General features: G+C 41.7%; 3 protein-coding genes across 4 annotated transcripts; 1 reads left to right on the forward strand and 2 right to left on the reverse strand.

Annotated features, from left to right (window-relative positions):
* Positions 1-646: 646 nt before the first annotated feature.
* On the forward strand, positions 647-1,377 carry LOC102608737 (hypothetical protein). Its single transcript, XM_006484039.4, has one exon. It carries the CDS (start codon positions 867-869, stop codon positions 1,158-1,160), a length of 294 nt encoding a protein of 97 aa, XP_006484102.1. The 5' UTR covers positions 647-866; the 3' UTR covers positions 1,161-1,377.
* A 9,584-nt stretch (positions 1,378-10,961) lies between these two features.
* LOC102608442 (uncharacterized) lies at positions 10,962-14,531 on the reverse strand. 2 transcript variants are annotated; one of them, XM_052440088.1, is made up of 3 exons: positions 12,644-14,531; positions 11,803-12,176; positions 10,962-11,716 (listed from the first exon to the last, which is right to left on the reverse strand). In XM_052440088.1, the coding sequence occupies exons 2-3, from the start codon at positions 12,172-12,174 to the stop codon at positions 11,540-11,542; spliced, it is 549 nt and encodes a 182-aa protein (XP_052296048.1). In that variant the 5' UTR covers positions 12,175-12,176; positions 12,644-14,531; the 3' UTR covers positions 10,962-11,539. The 2 variants fall into 2 exon arrangements, with proteins under 2 accessions (XP_052296048.1, XP_052296047.1); XM_052440087.1 differs by lacking the exon at positions 12,644-14,531 and having other exon boundaries at positions 11,803-12,249.
* A 424-nt stretch (positions 14,532-14,955) lies between these two features.
* On the reverse strand, positions 14,956-16,402 carry LOC102608150 (chlorophyll a-b binding protein, chloroplastic). The gene is made up of 4 exons (XM_006484037.2): positions 16,161-16,402; positions 15,854-16,077; positions 15,267-15,781; positions 14,956-15,157 (listed from the first exon to the last, which is right to left on the reverse strand). Exons 1-4 carry the CDS (start codon positions 16,208-16,210, stop codon positions 15,140-15,142), a joined length of 807 nt encoding a protein of 268 aa, XP_006484100.1. The 5' UTR covers positions 16,211-16,402; the 3' UTR covers positions 14,956-15,139.
* Between the last annotated feature and the right edge of the window lie 3,201 nt (positions 16,403-19,603).

The raw sequence follows: 19,603 nt of genomic DNA on the forward strand, positions 1-19,603 counted from the left end.
TAACATTCATATTTACTTGACTGGAATATTTGATGAAATTATAAAATCAAAAAATAAAATTGTATGGTCCTGGACTACTTCATGTGATGTACTTTATCTATTTTAAACAAAAGGACAAAGATTATCGCCTACGGCGCGCATATTCTAGATTCATCTACTATTCATTTGGTTATCTTTAAACATTATAATAATAAAAATAGATAATATATAATATGGGAGAAATATTCATATTATACAATTGAATAGATTACTATTAATTTTGGTCCGTCCATTTCATTTAAGATTGAGACATAAAATTAAATTTTTTTCTTAAATTCTTATAAGAACTAAGAACTTTTTAATTAATCCCAACAACTCCCCAATTACAAAATAATGGTAGTATTGTAATTGTAATTAGAAAAAAAAGAAGAAGAAGATTAAATCGTACCAATCAATAGTCATCGAACGGGATGGATTTGTTGTAACCGTTGACGCGCAAAGAAGAAGAGAGAAAAAAATAAAATAAAATAAAATTGCATTCAAACATTCACAACACTAGAATCCAGAGAAATCCCAGGGCAAGAAGTCAAATCAAAAGAAGTAGAAGAGTAAAAGCAAAAATAAAATAAGCAAGCAAATGCAAACAAAACATCTTCGCATAACTCCAACAAGGGGCCAAGGAGGCTACAACTAATTTTCTTACAAGCCACCCAAAACTCACCCGTCTACGTGTACACAGCCGTCACCACTTTCTCTATTCCCACAAGATATAAGCCACGCCTCTTAATTAAATTCTCCCTAGGAAGATCTTCAACATTTCTCTCTGTCCCCGCCGAACCCATCTCCGTTCTTTCTCTGTTCCATTCATTCTTCGGTTCGCTAGCCAAATGGGTCCATTCGTGTTGACTCAGGTGGCCACGGGACTCAGCGTCTTGGCCGGTGCCGCTCTGGTTAAATCCGTCATGGACCAGAAGCCCATGGCCGGCCCATTTGACAGGTGCCCCAGTTGCAACGGAACGGGTCGGGTCACGTGCATGTGCACGCGGTGGTCGGACGGCGATGTTGGGTGCCGGACCTGCGCCGGCTCGGGCCGCATGGCGTGTCGCAGCTGTGGAGGAACCGGTACCGGTCGGCCCCTCCCCGTTCAGCTATCGGTTCGTCGGCCGAACCGACCGTCTTAGTTGGTTGGTTATTTCTGGTTCTGATATAGTCATCGTTTAGTCTCGAAACTCTCTTTCTAATTTTTTTTTTATGTTATTTTTTATTTTGCGAAATTCATAGTGTTGTAATTAATTATAAATTTGGTGCCGATACTTGAAAGAGAGACAAGTGATTAGTAGGTGTTAATTGTAATGACATTACTCTTCGTATATACAAGGAGAAGAGATTATCATTTAATTTTGTGTTGGGTGCTTCTGCTGCACAAATCACAATTCGGTTGCTTCTACAACTTAGAATTTGCGGATGTGATTTCGATATTTAATTTAATTTTAAATTTTGAACTTAGTTATAATCATTGCATTTAAATCTGTTTCTTCAAAATTGCCTTCATATTTTAATTGTTTTTATTATCATCTTATCTCTTATCAGAAAAGAACAGTATTGCAATTGTGTCTATATTTTTGGTGGTGGGTGTTTAATAGTTATACTTTGTAAGGAGCGGCTAAAATGTTTGGAAAACTGATTTTTATTCTTATTATTTGATGAAAATTTTGTATATTACTTTGTTTAATTTACCCCTCAAGTGGTATGATTATCGAACATTCATTTCTGTTTACTTGTTGCTTCTATTTCAAAGCCCACAATCGTTTAATATTTCAATGGCAAACAAAGCCTTAGTTTAATAGTTTAATTGGACCTGAGGTTAGGTGAAGATGGCTGTTAGTGTTGTTTAAATTGGTAATCCAGGATTTTATTTATTAATGAAATCCTCCTTTTAGGGCACTATAGCAGTCAGTTTAACTACAATATGATTCTATAGCTGTCAATTGTGTGCAAAAGTACTTATGAAATCCTTAGCAAAGTAAAGTAGCATACAAAATGCTTAAATTATGAAATAAATAAATGAATAAAGTACTTTTTGGTCTCGTTCATACTTAATATACTTTTAATTATTATTATTAGGCGTTAGCGAATAGCCACCCTTCTAAGTTTATTATGCACATTAGCTGGTGGGCAAATTGCGTTTAGTTAGTAGAATGAAATATTTTAATTTGTGCAAATCCACCCTTTGTGTTTTATGCATAATAATAGCTGGTGCCAATTAGTTGATTTAGTGAACTTGCACGGAAGAAGCACTTCCCGAAAGGAAAGAAAGCGGAAAAGAAACGGAAAGAACAAAGAAAAACACACGACTGATTTGAACTGGTCAGCTACTTGGTCAGACTGGCAAGTCAACCAGATAAATTAAGTAATGAGAAGAGAAAGTTAGCGAAATATTTATCCTATTGATAGCGTTGAAGTTGATTTTTGTTTGTGCCTTTAAAGATGATAACAAAAAAATTATTAAATACAATTTGCTTGAACAAACCCAACCGAGAAATAAATAAATAAATAAATAAGTTTCGAGAAGTGATTAGTCCATTTTTGACATGTCTATTTGAAAGTTTCGCATATTTCAGCTTTTTCCCCCTTGTAATGCTCATGAGTCATGAGCTTTTTAAAGTATTTATGAGAAATTACATCATTTATTTTCAACGTTGGCGGCGCCGCCGTGACGACATGGCTTGCCGTATACAGTAAAAAATATCAGTATTAGAACTAAAATATTAGACTATATTGTATTAATTTCAAGTTTTGATATCAAATGGTATGTTAGTTAATAGGATATATATATATTTTTTTTTAAAAAAAAAAGAGGTTTAGATGGCTATGTGAAATTTTTGATACTAAACAACAATCGTTACACTTTATAACCCAAAGTTGATTAACAACAGGGCGCAAGACTCACTTACAAGAAGATAAGATCCCCCAATAGCATTAACATAACCTTTGCAACATATGTCCATGCTATTATGTAAAGAATTTCTACATGGAAGAAAATATATTTCCGCTCACCCTTTTCTAAAAAACACTGATTTTTAAAATCATTTTAATAGATATTGTTTGGGAAGGAAATATGAGACCAATAATGAAGCGCCACGTGTCGATATTTAAGAGATTAATTTGTCTCGGGTACCTTGGGTATCTCGGATACTCTAGGTACCCCGGCTACCCTAAGGACTCCGGGGGTACCTCGGGTACACCATGAAAGGATATAAAAATCTTCGTAAATATGTGAAGGGATATGTGGGCCCTGAATCGCAAAAAGATCGGTTTGATGCGTGTTGAAAAATAAGGAAATCTTGTGCCGCAAAAGAGGAGACAGCCGCCTGTCACGACAGTAAATCCGCCAAAAGTGTGATATTGTGACAGTTGGGACCACCAGCTTTTCCTGCTACACCTGCAAAATTACAACGGAATTGCAGAGGTACGCGGGACCACTCCACTACGCCCAGTACGTGAATACGCCACAAACTTGCTCTCCACTGATATTTTTGAAACGTCTAAGCCGCCATACGCATGAAAATAAGAATATTCCTGACATGACAGCAGGGAACACCACTAAAATAGCGCCAGGTGGCACGGCGACCGGGGTACACCATATAAATACTCAGGTTTGATTTTTATCAAGGAAGTGAACACACTCACCATAAAAAGAAACGAGGGTTTCTTCAACCTCAAAATCTCCATTACCGAGAGCTTGCAAGCTCTCTAACCTGAGATAACCCAACTCTGACTTGAGCGTCAGAGTGTGGTCGCCGGCCACCCCCGGCTCCACCTCTGACTTTTGTTTGGTTGTTTCGCAGGTTTAAGGCGAGTTTCACCAGCCCTCTGCACCTAAAGTCAGACCCCCTCCATATCCTCCGTCATCTCAATCCTCCTCCACTCTACAAAAAGCCCAAACAGCCCGCACGTGCCGAACAAGCGAGGTACCCTGCTCCCCGACAAAAATATAAATTTATTGCTCTTGGGTTGGTTTTGTGGTTTTTTATTCATTGACCCAAAATCAGCCGCAAACAATTGGCGCCGTCTGTGGGGACACGAGCAAAAAGCTTCCACACAGTGCTAAGCTTGTCAGTACGTGTGCTTGCACAGCCATGGCACCCGACGTACCCACTGATAACCAAATGTTAGGTCATGATAGAGCAGAGGACCACGGCGGTGATGAGAGGGGTGACTCGACAAGGAGGGCATCCCGCCTAGAGAAAGGCAAATCAGTTAAGCAATCAGCTGGTATTCAACCCGACGAGGAGCCCATTACTCATAAACACTTTGAGGATTTAGCTCATGCGATTCTCAGAGCAGTAGGATCTCGGGTACCCGAAGCAGCCACTTCTCCGGTAACTCAAGATGTCCCGCCTCCACGCTGTGAGAAACAGATCATACCAAGATCTGAAATACCGGAGGGAAGTAGACCAAAGCATGGGCCATCGGGCACCCGTTCAAGGTTTCAAGCCGCCGGCTCCCGGGAAGAACGCTCCACTGCCTCTTGTTATTCCCGCAGTAGCCAGGGTACCAAACGCAAACAAAAAGCCCATGAAGATCTCCGGTACAAGTTGAACGCCAAAAGAGCTTCCCAGACAACAGCGGCCTCCTCAGGTGCACCTGGGGTACCCCGCGAGTTCCTGGAAAAAATGGAGTACCTCGAAGCTCAAGTGAAGCTCCTTTCTGAAAAACAAAACCCCACCAATGCTCTAGCGCCAGCAGTGCATAACTCGCCATTCACCATGGAGATTCGGACAGCGGTTCTCCCGGAAGCGTTCACCATGCCTCAAATACAACAATACTCGGGTACCTCAGATCCCGTGGAACATGCTGAGTTATATCGTGACCAGATGATGATTAAAGGAGTGGGCGACAATGCTATGTGCCGGATGTTCCCGCATACCCTCACCGGACCAGCCAAGTCATGGTTCCGATCGTTGAAGGCAGGTAGTGTATCCTCCCTAGACCAGCTCCTAAAAGATTTTGTTCATGAGTTTGGTTATGCATCCACCCAAGACATAACATCCTCCAAGCTTGCTTTCATCAAGCAAGGGGATTCGGAGTCTTTAGCCGAGTACGTAACCCGCTTCCACCAAGAGGTGTTGCGTATCGGTACATTTGGTCACCAACATACTCTCACTCATTTTGAAAAGAATTTGCGTTTGGGGAAGTTATGGCGGTCATTTCAAAAACACCGCCCTCTTTCATATGGGGAAGCTCGTTCTCGAGCCCTGCAACAAATAGAAATGGATGATAAGTGTAACCTAAAGCGAGAGGAAGACAGAGTCGAAGTTGTGAGAAACAAGGAGAAACCCAAGAGAGCCGATGTACCTCAGGTACCCTCTCGAGCACCCTGGGTACACAGCCCACCTCGTCCAACCCCACGTGGGAGAGGACTGAATATCCCTGGTGTACCCCGGGTACCTCAGGTACCCTTCCGAGCACCCCGAGTACATAGCCCACCGCTACCGCCAGAACAACGAGAAGCACCACAAAAATCCAGATATGACTCTTTCCACCATTTGAATCAATCTCCAGAACAAATATTTTACCATATTAGGGATACAGGGATGCTTCGCCCATCTAAGCCAATTCGAAAATACCCCAATATGAAGCATAGCTTGAAGTATTGTGAGTTTCACGAAGATTTCGGCCATAGCACCGCCGAATGCTTTCACTTGAGGGAAGAAATTGAGTCATTGATTCTGAGTGGGTATCTCAAGGAATTTGTGGCTGATATGCGTGAGGCAAGGAAGTTCTCGGAGCAAGATAAGGGTAAACAAGTTGCTAACCCTCATCCCGAAGCCGAGATACCCCAGGGGTCTAAGAAAGGCGTGTATGTTCGAATGATAGCAGGGGGTCCTACTCTCGCTGGGGAATCTAGACGGGCCATCAAACGTTACAGCAAGCCACCAATTTTGGATCGCCCTGGAAAAGAAGTGAACTTCGCTTGTCAAAATCAACATAGGGTACCTGGGGTACCCCACCATCCCCCATCCATCCTTTTCACAGAGCAAGATGCTAAAGATGTCTCGTACCCCCATGACGACGCCTTAGTAATAACGTTGAAGGTTGCTACTGGTAAAGTAGCAAGAACTCTTGTAGACACCGGCAGCTCCGTTGATATCATTTTCAAAAGCGCCTTGGATCAACTATTCATTGAATCGCCAAAGATCACCCCATGTGCTACACCTCTTATTGGGTTCGCCAGCGATATGGTTATCCCAAAGGGCATCATTACGCTGCCCGTTACACTTGGTAAGGTACCTCACCGTGTTGTTCATATGATTGATTTTCTTATTGTGGATCACCCAGGTGCCTATAATATCATCTTGGGAAGACCATTCTTAGCAACAACTAAGGCAGCAATCTCCATGCATTACCTCGCCATGAAGATTCTAACCGCTGGAGAAATTATCACGATCAAAGGGGATCAACAATCGGCTCGAGGATGCTACTCGGTCGCATCGAAAGTGAGCTACCAAATCGCCACCAATATGTTCCTGGAGGGGTACCCCGTCAGTACAAGTTCATTTACCAGCCTATCCAAGCGGGCACTGGCTAGACGCCGGAGAATTGCACGTAAGAAAACTCAACGGTCCACGAACTCCCAGGTACCCCAAGCGCCGTATGAAGCTGGGCCAATGGAAGTGGACGTGGTAGCTCCCAGGGCACCACTGGTGCCCCAAAGTCCCAATTCATCATCAATGGGAGAAGTCGAGGTACCCTTGGATCCCCGGGTACCGAAAGATGAAAAGTGAGGAACACCGGCTGAGGATCTTGTGTCTGTTTTGATCTACAATAAGGACCCAACCAAGATGGTCAAGGTAGGCTCCAACCTCTCTGACCAATACCGAGAGCAGCTTATTGAGTTCTTAAGGAAAAACTTAGATGTGTTCGCTTGGTCTCACGCGGACATGCCGGGTATCCCGCCTTCTATCGCCTGTCACAAGCTCAATGTCGATCCACATCATAGGCCTGTCAAGCAAAAACGTCGAGCTTTCAACCAGGAACGCTATGACGCCATTGAACAAGAAGTGGACCGATTGCTAGCAACGGGGTTTATTAGGGAGGCGGTGTACCCCGATTGGGTCTCAAATGTTGTATTGGTTAAGAAGTCTAACGGGAAATGGCGCATGTGTGTAGATTTCACGGATTTAAACAAGTCTTGCCCTAAGGATAGCTTCCCGCTTCCCCGGGTAGACCAGCTGGTCGATGCTACTGCTGGGCACGAGATGCTTAGTTTCATAGATGCTTTCTCTGGGTACAACCAAATTCCAATGTACGAGCCTGATCAAGATAAAACGGCATTCATCACCAACTGTGGGTTATACTGCTACAAGGTTATGCCTTTTGGCTTGAAGAATGCGGGCGCCACCTATCAGCGTTTGGTGAATAAGGTCTTCAAACAGCAAATCGGTCGTACCATGGAGGTGTACATCGATGATATGATAACAAAGTCGATGTACACCAGTGATCACTCGGGGCACCTCAGAGATACCTTCAATATTTTGAGAAAGCATCAGATGCGCCTAAATCCTGAGAAATGTGCATTCGGGGTGACTTCGGGTAAATTCCTTGGATTTATGGTACAACAGCGGGGAATTGAGGCTAATCCCGACAAAATCCAGGCGGTTCTTGGGATGAAGTCACCAAGTACCATTAAGGAAGTCCAGAGCTTAGCTGGCCGGATAGCCGCCTTGAGTCGTTTCATCTCCAAGGCCACTGACATGTGCAAGCCATTTTTTAAAGCTTTGAAAGCGGGAAAGAAGCTCCAATGGACTGCCGAGTGCGAAAAGGCTTTTCAGAAGCTAAAGGAGTACCTCGTTAATTCACCATTGCTCGCCAAGCCTAAGCATGGAGAAGTGCTTCTGTTGTATCTCGCTGTTTCAGAGCACGCCACTAGCTCGGTGTTGCTTAGAGAAGATGAAGACGGGGTGCAACGGCCTATTTACTACACTAGTAGGGCAATGGTGGATGCGAAAAAGAGGTACCCCACCACAAAAAAGCTGGTTTTGGCTTTGGTAATCTCTGCGAGGAAACTCTGGCCGTATTTTCAGGCCCACACCATTGCCGTTGTAACAAACCTTCCCCTTCGACAAATCCTCCAGAAGTTAGACATGTCTGGAAGACTTCTTCGCTGGTCTCTTGAATTGAGTGAGTTCGACATCATCTTCAAGCCACGCTCAGCTATTAAAGCCCAAGCCATCGCCGATTTCATTGCAGAATTCGCCAATGACTCCGAGGGTGAGGAGATCCCGGGGTACCCGGGCGAAACTACATCAGCTATTGAAGAAGAGCATGTCTGGGAAATTTATGTGGATGGTTCCTCCAACTCGTACGGAAGCGGTGCGGGAGTAATAATCATCGATCCGGATAAGGTGAAGCTATGTTATGCCTTGCAATTCGGGTTCAATGCCTCAAACAACGAAGCCGAGTATGAAGCTATGATAGCGGGGCTAAGGATGTCGAAGGCCTTGGGCGCAAAAAGAGTCCACATCAAGAGTGACTCTCAATTAGTGGTCGGTCAGATCAACTCAGAATATCAGGCTAAGGAAGAAAATATGAAGGGGTACCTCGGGAGAACAAGAGAATTAATATCTCAATTTGCTGAGGTCAAAGTGGAAAGAGTTCCACGATTAGAAAATTGCGAAGCTGACAACCTTGCCAAAATGGCTTCCTTCGGTGCAACTCAGTCAGTTGGTCCAATCACTGCTGAGTACGTACCTACACCCAGTGTTAATCTACTTGAGCCAGAAGAAATAGGGTCAATAACTGCTGGGGTACCCTGGATGCAACCAATCATAGGATACCTCAGAAGTGGGGATCTGCCCTCAAACAAGAATGAAGCAAGGAAGCTAAAGTACAAAGCTGCTCGATATTGTCTCATCGAGGATACCTTATTCAGAAGAGGGTTTACCCTCCCTTACTTAAAATGCTTGGGAAATGAACATGCCGAATATGTCATGAGAGAGATACACGAAGGGATATGCGGTAACCACTATGGAGCACAATCATTGGCACAGAAGGCCCTTCGTCAAGGATTTTATTGGCCTACGATGCGGGAGGATGCCAAAAACATGGTCAAGAGTTGTGACAAGTGCTGGAGATTTGCCAAGGTACCCCACCTTCCACCAGAAAAGTTAACTGTCATGTCTTCTCCGTGGCCATTTGCTGTTTGGGGCATAGATCTCATTGGTCCACTACCAACTGGTAGAGGACAAGCTAAGTATGCAATTGTAGCCGTTGACTATTTCACAAAGTGGGTAGAAGCAGAGCCGTTGGCAAGCATTACAGAGAGAAAAACCACTGATTTTGTTTGGAGGAACCTCATATGCAGATATGGTATCCCTAATGCAATTGTCAGCGACAACGAGAAGCAATTCGATAACGACAAATTTCAGAATTTTTGCTCGGAGCTTGGGACAGCCAACCGATTTGCTTCTCCAACTCACCCACAATCTAATGGACAAGTGGAAGCCATCAACAAAATTATCAAGCATATCCTAAAGAAGAGGCTGGAGGAAAGAAAGGGAGCTTGGGTAGACGAGTTACCCGGCGTTCTTTGGGCCTATCGGACAACTCAGAATGTTTCAACTGGGGAAACCCCATTTTCTCTGGCTTTCGGGACTGATGCAGTCATTCCAGCTGAAATCGGGATACCCTCTCACAGAACCGCATATTTCGATGAAGCCGAGAATGGCTTTTTGATTGCGTCCAATCTTGATTTTGTTGAAGAAAAAAGGACTAAAGCAGAATTGAAGGTTGCAATATACCAGCACCGCGTTTCAGATTTATATGACAAGAGAGTACGCCCCAGATCATTCAAGAAAGGGGATTTAGTCCTACGAAGGGTAACTCAGAATACCCGGGTACCCTCGGAGGGCTCTTTCGGAGCCAATTAGGAAGGCTCATATCGCATAGACAAGCCGGTAGGTTCAGGGGCATACAGACTACACCACATGGATGGAACAATCGTCAAGCATCCCTGGAATGTCGCAATGCTGAGAAAGTACTACTAACATAAGGACAGTGTCTTAAACCTTATCGTTCACTTTATCTATCTCTTATTTTCTTTACTATGTGTGCAATGTGGTAAAGCCATGAAAGGTACTTAGGGTACCCCACATGTGCAAGTGAAATTTTTAATTCCCTAAGTCCTAAAGAGTGGATATCTAGATGGTTTCCTATTCTCATTTGGACAATGAGTCAGTCTTATGTAATGTTCTCCTTTTGATTACCGAATGTGATTATGGTTAAATTTTCGCCATTAATGTGACTCTCTCTTATTACGCCATGTCTTATTCAGCTATAATTGCTCCATTTCAAGATAATTAGGGGAACCTGAGGTATCTGACTCGATTCGATCGTGAAGATCTATTCGAGGTCAACGCCAATAAGAAATAATACAACAAATTTAAAGAGGGAGGGTCAGAGAAGGCCCGAGGGCGAGGTAAACCAGCATACCCTAGCGCCATGAGGTTCCGTTAAGGTATGCACACGCCCACACCTCCATTCTTTTGCTTGAGCCAAGTAAAGAATAGATAAACGAAACAAGGTAGGCAAGCATGCCCCTCTATTCGCATTATTTTATTAAATGTTAACTAGAAGCGGACGACAAAACAAGCATGTTTTTGACCATTTCTGCAAGAAAGAGGGCCAAGAAGGTCCCCGAAAAAAAAACAAAAAAAAGGTACCCGGGACACCCTAGAAACTCCACAAGTTTATTTGAGATACGCCATAATCTTTATTTAATCCTAGTTGCGCCAAATATGAATTTTCTTTTATCTTATGATAATGTGCAAATTATTAAATTATTTTGAGATACGTCATAATCTTTATTAAGACGAGCAGTGAGCACATCTACGGAAATCACCATGCAAGCGCCAAAAATACATCAGGGGGGTACCTGGGGTACCCGAGGAACCCCCACGAGTCTACACAAATCAATCATAAAGCAAGGAATTCAATGGTAAGCCGAATAAAGTCTATTGCAAAAGTTTAATACGAATAAGTAGCAAGATTGCTGAGGCAACCTTCCAAAAGACAAGTATCCCAATACATCAAAAGGATGATATCATACTACAAAGGTACAGAAGCGAAGGAAGAAAGTTACTGAGACATCTCGAGATAAAGCTGTAAATAGCAAGTAAGGTCAAGAAGAAGGGGGGACATCCTCCCCACCGTTCCCCTCAACGGGGGCGTCAATAAGAACACTCGCGGCCAAAAAGCTACTATCTGCAGGAACAACGCTAGCCGAAGGGAGATCCGCCTGGGGTGCCTGGGGAACCTGGGGTACCCCCGAAGATTGCTGCGGGCTATAGGATGGTGGAGCTTGGGTAGCCCTTTTATCCTCTATCACTTTCAGGATGGCCGACTTGTCCACCCATTTCTCCACCCGGGGTACCACCAACTCAGGCTCGACGCTCCAAACCTCAGTCATGATAAGAGTGAAGGCCTTGTCCATCATCTCCGGTTGGCGAGATAGTAGCTCGCCGTGCTTAGATTCCACCTCTTCCAACTTCCTAGACAATCAACTGTTCTCACGGGCGTGGTCATCCAAGCGCCTTTGCAAAGCCCTGACCTCCTCTCCTAGCTTCTCTTCCCGAGACTGGCCGAGCCTAACCTCACCTCGCAGCCTCTTTACCTCGGTCTGTGCAGCCGAGATGCCACTAAGGTCTCGGAGACCGTGGCTAAGGTAGAAAGCCGCCTACACAAATAATAATAAAGAAAATAAAAGGGAGTCAGGACGATAAAAAAAAGGAAGAGGAAAAGAAAAGAGTGAGAGGCACTTACGTCATGACAAACTTTGAGCGCTCGGCTATAGCGCTCATTTAAATCTAATTTATCCATCTCTATTGCCATGTCTGTGGAAATACTCTCAGAGGAATGAAGGAAGCAATCAGTCAGGTGCGATATCCGCTTGTTAGCCACCGGATCCAGCTCGCCCTCCATAAGGTCTCCAGGAGCCGAGAAAAGAGAGCCAAGCTTTCTCTTATGGGTAGCTGGGGTACCCCGAGAACCCCCAAGAGAGGAGACTGGCAATTTGCCTTTGCCGCCTGGAACGACGGGAGGTCGGTCACCTTTTGCGGAGGTACCCAAGGTACCGGAGGAGCTGCCGCTCATGCGACTGAAGAAGGCGTCAAAATCTTCGCCAAAAGGGTCCATACCTATCCAACAAAAAAAAAGAGAGAGGAAGTCAAAAAAAAAAAAAAGCAAAGCAGAAGCTTGGACGTACAAAAAAAAAAGGAGAAATCTGGAGATATAAAAAAAAAAAGAAGCTTGGACGTAAAAAAAAAAAAAAAGAGAGAAGTCTGGAGATATAAAAAAAAAAGAGAAAGTCAAAGAAAAAAAAAAAGGAGAAGCCTGGAGATAAAAAAAAAAGGGGGGGTAAAGAAGAGGAAGTAAAAAAAAAAAAAAGAGGGAAGGAGCTTGGACGTACAAAAAAAAAGAGGAGAAGTTTGGAGATTAAAAAAAAAAGCAAAGGAGAGGAAGGCAAAAAAAAAAAAAAAGCCTCCAGGATGATTTAAAAGAAAACAAAAAGAGAGGAGCATGGATTAAAAAAAAAAAGAGAGAAGAAGAAGAAGAGGCCACTGGAAGAAACGAATAAGCAAAATGGAGGGAGAAGATGGCTTACCACAAGGAGATCACTGCACCACCAGTCGAACGCCGTCGTCACGCCACCACTGGAAATCACGGGAGCCAAGGCCGACTAAAAAAAAAAAAAAGAGAAAAAAGGAGATGGAAGACGAAAGGACAAGAAGAAAAAGTAGAATAAAGAAGAAAAAGTGGAGATGGGGTGGCGTTGGAGTTTGGAGAAGAAAATGAAAAGTGTTTGGGGATTGTAGAATAAAGGGAAAATAAAAACGTGCAGTCAGTGATTTATATATAAAAAAAAAATATGTGAGGCTGGAGGTTGAAATGATTTGGCTAGTTTTTGAATTTTAAAAGCCAGAGCAAGCAAGAAGCCACTGTGAGTAATTAAATTTGTTGGGAGATTATGTTGGGATTTTCAAAATAAACAACAAGAGATTGACATTTACATCAGGGGTGTTAATTAAACCTGACAGTGCACTCTGCACGAAAAGAAGATCAGGGATGTTTGCGTGAGTTTGATTTTTTTTAAAATTCAAACTGCTTGTCAGACGGCTGCCACTTCCCAAGAAAAGGAGAGGGAGATATGAAGACAACTGTTCGTTCCCATCGTTAAAAAAAAAAAAAAAAAAAAACCAGGGGGATGTTCCTCCAAGAAGACATGCATTAGTTCAGTGTGTAAATATCGCCACGTGTTACACACAGTTCCTCCAAGAGTTTCTTGTGCCTCAATTACATTCGCCACAAAGAAACTAGGGGGATGTTGTTTGGGAAGGAAATATGAGACCAATAATGAAGCGCCACGTGTCGATATTTAAGAGATTAATTTGTCTCGGGTACCTTGGGTACCTCGGATACTCTAGGTATCCCGGCTACCCTAAGGACTCCGGGGGTACCTCGGGTACACCATGAAAGGATATAAAAATCTTCGTAAATATGTGAAGGGATATGTGGGCCCTGAATCGCAAAAAGATCGGTTTGATGCATGTTGAAAAATAAGGAAATCTTGCGCCGCAAAAGACGAGACAGCCGCCTGTCACGACAGCAAATCCGCCAAAAGTGTGATATTGTGACAGTTGGGACCACCAGCTTTTTCCTGCTACACCTACAAAATTACAACGGAATTGCAGAGGTACGCGGGACCACTCCACTACGCTCAGCACGTGAATACGGCACAAACTTGCTCTCCACTGATATTTTTGAAACGTCTAAGCCGCCATACGCATGAAAATAAGAATATTCCTGACATGACAGCAGGGAACGCCACTAAAATAGCGCCAGGTGGCACGGCGATTGGGGTACACCATATAAATACTCAGGTTTGATTTTTATCGAGGAAGTGAACACACTCACCACAAAAAGAAACGAGGGTTTCTTCAACCTCAAAATCTCCATTACCGAGAGCTTGCAAGCTCTCTAACCTGAGATAACCCAACTCTGACTTGAGCGTCGGAGTGTGGTCGCCGGCCACCCCCGGCTCCACCTCTGACTTTTGTTTGGTTGTTTCGCAGGTTTAAGGCGAGTTTCACCAGCCCTCTGCACCTAAAGTCAGACCCCCTCCATATCCTCCGTCATCTCAATCCTCCTCCACTCCACAAAAAACCCAAACAGCCCGCACGTGCCGAACAAGTGAGGTACCCTGCTCCCCGACAAAAATATAAATTTATTGCTCTTGGGTTGGTTTTGTGGTTTTTTATTCATTGACCCAAAATCAGCCGCAAACAGATATGAACAAGCCTTTTTAGTTTGAATAATGATATATGTATAACAATTAGTTAGTATAAAGCTCATAAGAGATAAAATTATGACAAAATTTTCTTCAGTATTATAGTGAAATTTTTTTGTTCTGTAATGATGGTGGGCTAACTGTAATACAACGTGTAGTAAGCATATAATTGATGTTTTAGTTTTCAATGCTACTGTTTCGGGGCCTAAAATATATCATCTTTTGCCGGGGTCACATTTTCTTTAGAGATTGTTAAAGCTATTTTCTATGACCTGAAAATACGTATTATCTATCGCCAATGCAACTTTTGTTTGAAGGGTTAAAACAACTAATCAAAGCGAATTAATTGACTTGCCGATCGTTCATCAAGATGAAGTGTTTCTTCAATGACGATCGACAATTAACCATCCTTTTAGTTTATCTCAAAAAGAAATCTTCAACACCATTAATGGGACAAATATTGATCAAACCAATTCTATTCTTGTAATTGAAGATGATCTTGCGATTCTGGAGTGATTTACTAAACACAATTTGAAAAGACTTTTTTACCCTGCAGCAATTAGTCGTCTCTCGTGTGCTTTTGATATTCGAAAATTTATGGTGTATTTAAGTTTTAATTTATAGACAAGTTTCGTTTCCACCTGAATATTTTTTATATTCATGGCATCTAAGTGATCACACAAGTCTTTGTACATAGATAGAGGCAATTAATACAAGTTCTAATCATACAACCTTTCCCTAAGAGAAACACCAATTCCTTTGATCTCAAGCTTCCACTTGGCCCAAATTTCTCTCCCTTTGTTCGTCATCATCTCACTTGGGGGTGAAGGCCTGAATCAAATTAACCACAAAGCATCATCGCCAATTAGTAAATAAATATAATTAACACTTAATTGGATACATACAATGAGTAGAGTGCTAGGTGCTGTAATTAACTTACAGCAAAAACGGTGGCATGACCAGGATCAGCAAGGTGAGCAATGAGATTGTCAATGGGGCCGGTGCCGGTGTAAATGTGCTGGAACCAAGCACCCATCACAGCCAACATAGCCAATCTTCCATTCTTGATCTCCTTAGTCCTCAGCTCCTTTACCTTCTCGGGCGAACCGGATCCCCAGCCAAGTGGGTCAAACCAAAGCCCACCTGGGTACCCAACATCGGTGCCGGTGAGCTTGTTGTTGGGGAAGATCGGGTCAGTGTTCACACAGCCTGGCTTTATAATGTCGGCCCACCGTCTGCCCTCTGCCCAGCCTATGAATATCATCTCAACAATGAACAGGGTGGTGGTGTCTGTGAAGTACTCTAGCTCCCCAGCTGTGTACCAGGATGGAGTGTTGAGGATTCCAAGTTTTGTTAACAATTCCGGAATGAAAATTCCTGCAGCTCCTAACATTGCCCATCTGCAGTGCACAATTTCTGATTGCACGTTCCATCTCAGCGTCTCAGGATCAGATCCTGTGGATAACAAACTAATTAACAATGTGCACGTACTTGAGACGTACGATTAGTTTTCTACATTTATCTTACCAAGACCAAGAGGATCGAAGCCGAAGTCTCCGGGGAGGCTACCATCGAGCCATTCAGGAGGAGTGCTGCCTGGGAACCAGAGAGGCCTGTTAGGATCAGCTGCAGCCGCACTCACTGAAACCGATCGTGTTCCCGCTGTTGCTCCGTTTTTTCTCAATTTCAGCTTCTTCCCACCAAGGAAAGAAGCCTTTGTTGCTCCCGCAACTGATCTACTCTTCTGAGAACTGCAATATCACTTTAATTAACTAAATAATCACGCACTTAAACTATGTGAAAATCAATTAATGGGTGTGTTAAGAGAACTTGCCTGGGGGATGAGATGGCTGCAACGGCAGGGGAAGCACAAACGGAAGCCATTTTTACTACCAGGCAAAGGCTTTCAGCAAAATTATGACTGGCGTTTGTGTGCGTGTAAAGTAGAATACAATTGGCAGTGAACAGAAGATACAAAAACTTGTTAATGTTAATGGATGCCGGGGCTTATCTTTAAGGATAGAAGAGTGGATCTCTAACTGGCTTATGTGATGCCATGTGGCATGCAGAATCTGATATCCTGCTCCTCTACCTCGAATTTTCCTGGTTACTTGGATTAATCTCGAGTTCTTCTCAAAAAAAAAAAAAATCTCGAGTTGGTGGTTCAGATTGTAAGTTCATTGTGCCCCATGCATAAAAAATATCGGCTAGGGACCCTGTGGCTAACCCAGCTCTGTCACATATTTTAATTACACGCAATTACTCTTATTTATGTTATTTCACAGCTAAATGATTTAGATTGAGATGAGATTTGTGTCGATTTTGTGTATAGAGTTGTGATTGATTATTATTCAAATACGCATGTATATTGCAACAGAAAGATAAAATTGACCTAGCTTTTTTTTTGTTTTTTGAAATGCATATTTCTTCAAACTGGATTCGTGTCAGCCCACACGACTTTTACAGCCGGCCACCGACACAGATCAGGCTTGTGCACCTGGAATTGAATGTGGCTCAAGCCCAGCCCATTTAGTTTATCCGGGCTGAATTGAGCGAAAAATTATGAATCTGCCTTGTATTCTCTGTGGGAGAAAGAAAACAGATCTTAAAGGGTCATTCTCATTTTGATTCTCATAAAATGGAAGACGTGAATCGTTTCTTATATATTTAAATTTTTCCTTGGACCCCTACTCTTTGTTTGGTAAGGAAAATGCAAAAGAGAGGGGAAAAAAGAAAAACTTAAAAAAAAAAAAAAAAAACAAACTGGAAGCCACAACTTAGTTCTTATCTTGATTTGTGAGGCAAAATCATAACCCCCATTTGCATGACTTTGAAGTTGATAAAGTAGAGGCCCACTACCACAAACTCTTATGTCTTTATTCCACCCACTTGCCCTAGCAGATTCTCAAGGGAAAAAAAAAACAAAAAAAAAAAAACCAACACGTGTGTTCTTGTAACCAAGTCCAAAGCTTTGAATATCTATTTTTAGAAAAATCATCTCATTCTCCCATTTTTTGTAAATTGGATAGTAAAACTGGTTGAAGCTTGAAATTTTGAAACCCAAATGAATCCAGGGCTTGATTCTTATTCCTTATTATACAAGTTTACGAGGTTTATATTTAAACATAATGTTTGTTTCGTAGCAAACAGTTCATGATGTGTATATGTATATACACATATGTCCTGCTAATGGTGGTGAAAATGATTTTAGAGGGTCATAATTATGTTTTCCAGTTGCAAGCAAAACAAGATTTATATATTCAGTTTTTCTTAGATACATAATCATCTACAGTTTCCTCTACACGGTAAAGAACCGACCGCAAGATCCAGTTTGGTAAGCATTACCAGCAATATTGTCACAAATAATTGGCTACACACTTTGCAAATGGATCTGTTTTAACCACTGCATCAAGCCGAAGTTTAGATAACTAAGGGAACAAATTAATTAATGGTTGTTAGCATTTGCAACCAAGGTGTAATTAGTGAATGTTTCAGGTCTATCAACAAAATCAGAGCATGGTTAATAGGATTTGGCAATCTTTTTAATTTGCAAGTGATGATAAACTTGAAAGCCTTGGATCCCTGTTCTACTTTTTCACTCAGCTGGCATGTGCTTGCTAATTAGTACTGTAATTATGCCTTATGAGAATTATATCACAGAAACAGCCTGCTAATTATGTCTACACGAGAATTATAACACACACACAAAGCCAGCATTCGAAATTATAACTTTTCAAAAACCTAATACAAAGGAAAGTGGGTTCAATGAAATCATCATCATCAAACGATTTTCTTTTTCTTGTTATGGTCCTTTTTCTATTTTTCTTCTGTTGCGGAGTCAACAAGCGAAGACGCAGTCCTCGGCATCATTGACTTGTGAGCCTCCTTTTATGCATATTGAGTTCTGAAAGTACTAAATAATGCAACATTTGGGTTGTTATAATGACTGTAACAACTTTGGCGAACCTCAAAAAGTAAGATTATCGTGTCGGATTCTGCATATGTTTCTTGGCCCCAAATTTGTATTATTGTGCTGTTCATAAATTTAGTGTTCGTACTACTCATTATATCGCCACATGCTGGTAGGTTTATTGCACATAATTTAGCATTTTGATTTGATGTGTAAAATTGCCATGACCCATTAGTGGCAAATCTAGCAGATGATGAGTAGATTGCTAAATCTGCTAAAACTGGGAATGCTGGCATATCAATTAATCTTATATTTGGAGGGACAGTGAAAATGGGCAAAATTGTTGCATTTAGCCTATTATTGTTGGCATATCAATTAATCTTCATTTTGGAGGGACAGTGAACATGGGCAAAATTGTTGCAGCTAGCCCTAATTAGAGGCATCACAGTCACCTAACTTTGTAGGGTCAATAGCCCTAATACTTCAATAGATTAAAGATACCATCAATGTTTACAGGCGCAATCTTGGAATAGCAATTCTTGCTCACATATCAACATCTTTCTGAACAAACAGTGACATGAAAAAGCTCCATCGCCACTTTTTTTTTTTTTAATACAGACCACCGTTAGTCCATTACCGTTTTGATATGTAATTATCAAAACATTTGGGACACTTTAGGAGCCTTTGATAAAAATCAAGTCATAGAGAGAATTTGATATGTAATTATCAAAACATTTGGGACACTTTAGGAGCCTTTGATAAAAATCAAATCATAGAGAGAAACATCAACATTGAACACCCTTTCTTGTACAAGAAGCTAGCAGCCGATGGTGTCCCGTCTAATTAAAAGTTGAAAAATGTATAATCATATGAATTTTCTTCGGTTGACTCCATGATTCTATCCACCAACGTGATGTATGAGGAAACGTTTCATCATAGTGAAAAAGGATTGAAATTGACAAATAAAGAAAAGTAATAATTAAATGTTTGTAGTATTCAACAGAAATAAACAACTTGTTTACATTTTGTTTACCTAAATTCGGGGTAAATGCTCGTTTCCTTCATATATTTTTAGTTAAGTATCCGTTCGGTGTATATATTAAAAAAAAAAAAAACCTCCCCTTTTTTTATTTTTACAATAATAGTTTTGCAACAATATTCTTGGGGATATTAATCAACAAAAAAAAAGATGATTTATCAAATTAATTTTAAAAGTGACATAAAAATTCACACAAACTTTTATAAGTTATTTCACTTTTAAAATTAATTTAGTAAAAAATAATTAGTAGCAAGATTATTGTAAGGATATTAGAGACTGTTTTAAGTTGGCTGACATTAATTTATTTATAAATAATTATTAGTAAATT

Source organism: Citrus sinensis, chromosome 4 (assembly GCF_022201045.2).
Source record: "Citrus sinensis cultivar Valencia sweet orange chromosome 4, DVS_A1.0, whole genome shotgun sequence".
NCBI lineage: Eukaryota > Viridiplantae > Streptophyta > Magnoliopsida > Sapindales > Rutaceae > Citrus > Citrus sinensis.

Excerpts from the sequence above, each read along its gene's own strand:
- LOC102608737 (XM_006484039.4), top strand. The coding sequence starts at position 867 with ATGGGTCCATTCGTGTTGACTCAGGTGGCCACGGGACTCAGCGTCTTG.
- LOC102608150 (XM_006484037.2), bottom strand. The coding sequence starts at position 16,210 with ATGGCTTCCGTTTGTGCTTCCCCTGCCGTTGCAGCCATCTCATCCCCC. Across the intron at positions 16,078-16,160 it reads GCAGCCATCTCATCCCCCAG|TTCTCAGAAGAGTAGATCAG; the intron begins GCAAGTTCTCTT and ends GTGATATTGCAG. Across the intron at positions 15,782-15,853 it reads CTTCGATCCTCTTGGTCTTG|GATCTGATCCTGAGACGCTG; the intron begins GTAAGATAAATG and ends TGTTATCCACAG.
- LOC102608442 (XM_052440088.1), bottom strand. The coding sequence starts at position 12,174 with ATGGACCCTTTTGGCGAAGATTTTGACGCCTTCTTCAGTCGCATGAGC. Across the intron at positions 11,717-11,802 it reads CGCTCAAAGTTTGTCATGAC|GCGGCTTTCTACCTTAGCCA; the intron begins GTAAGTGCCTCT and ends TTATTTGTGTAG.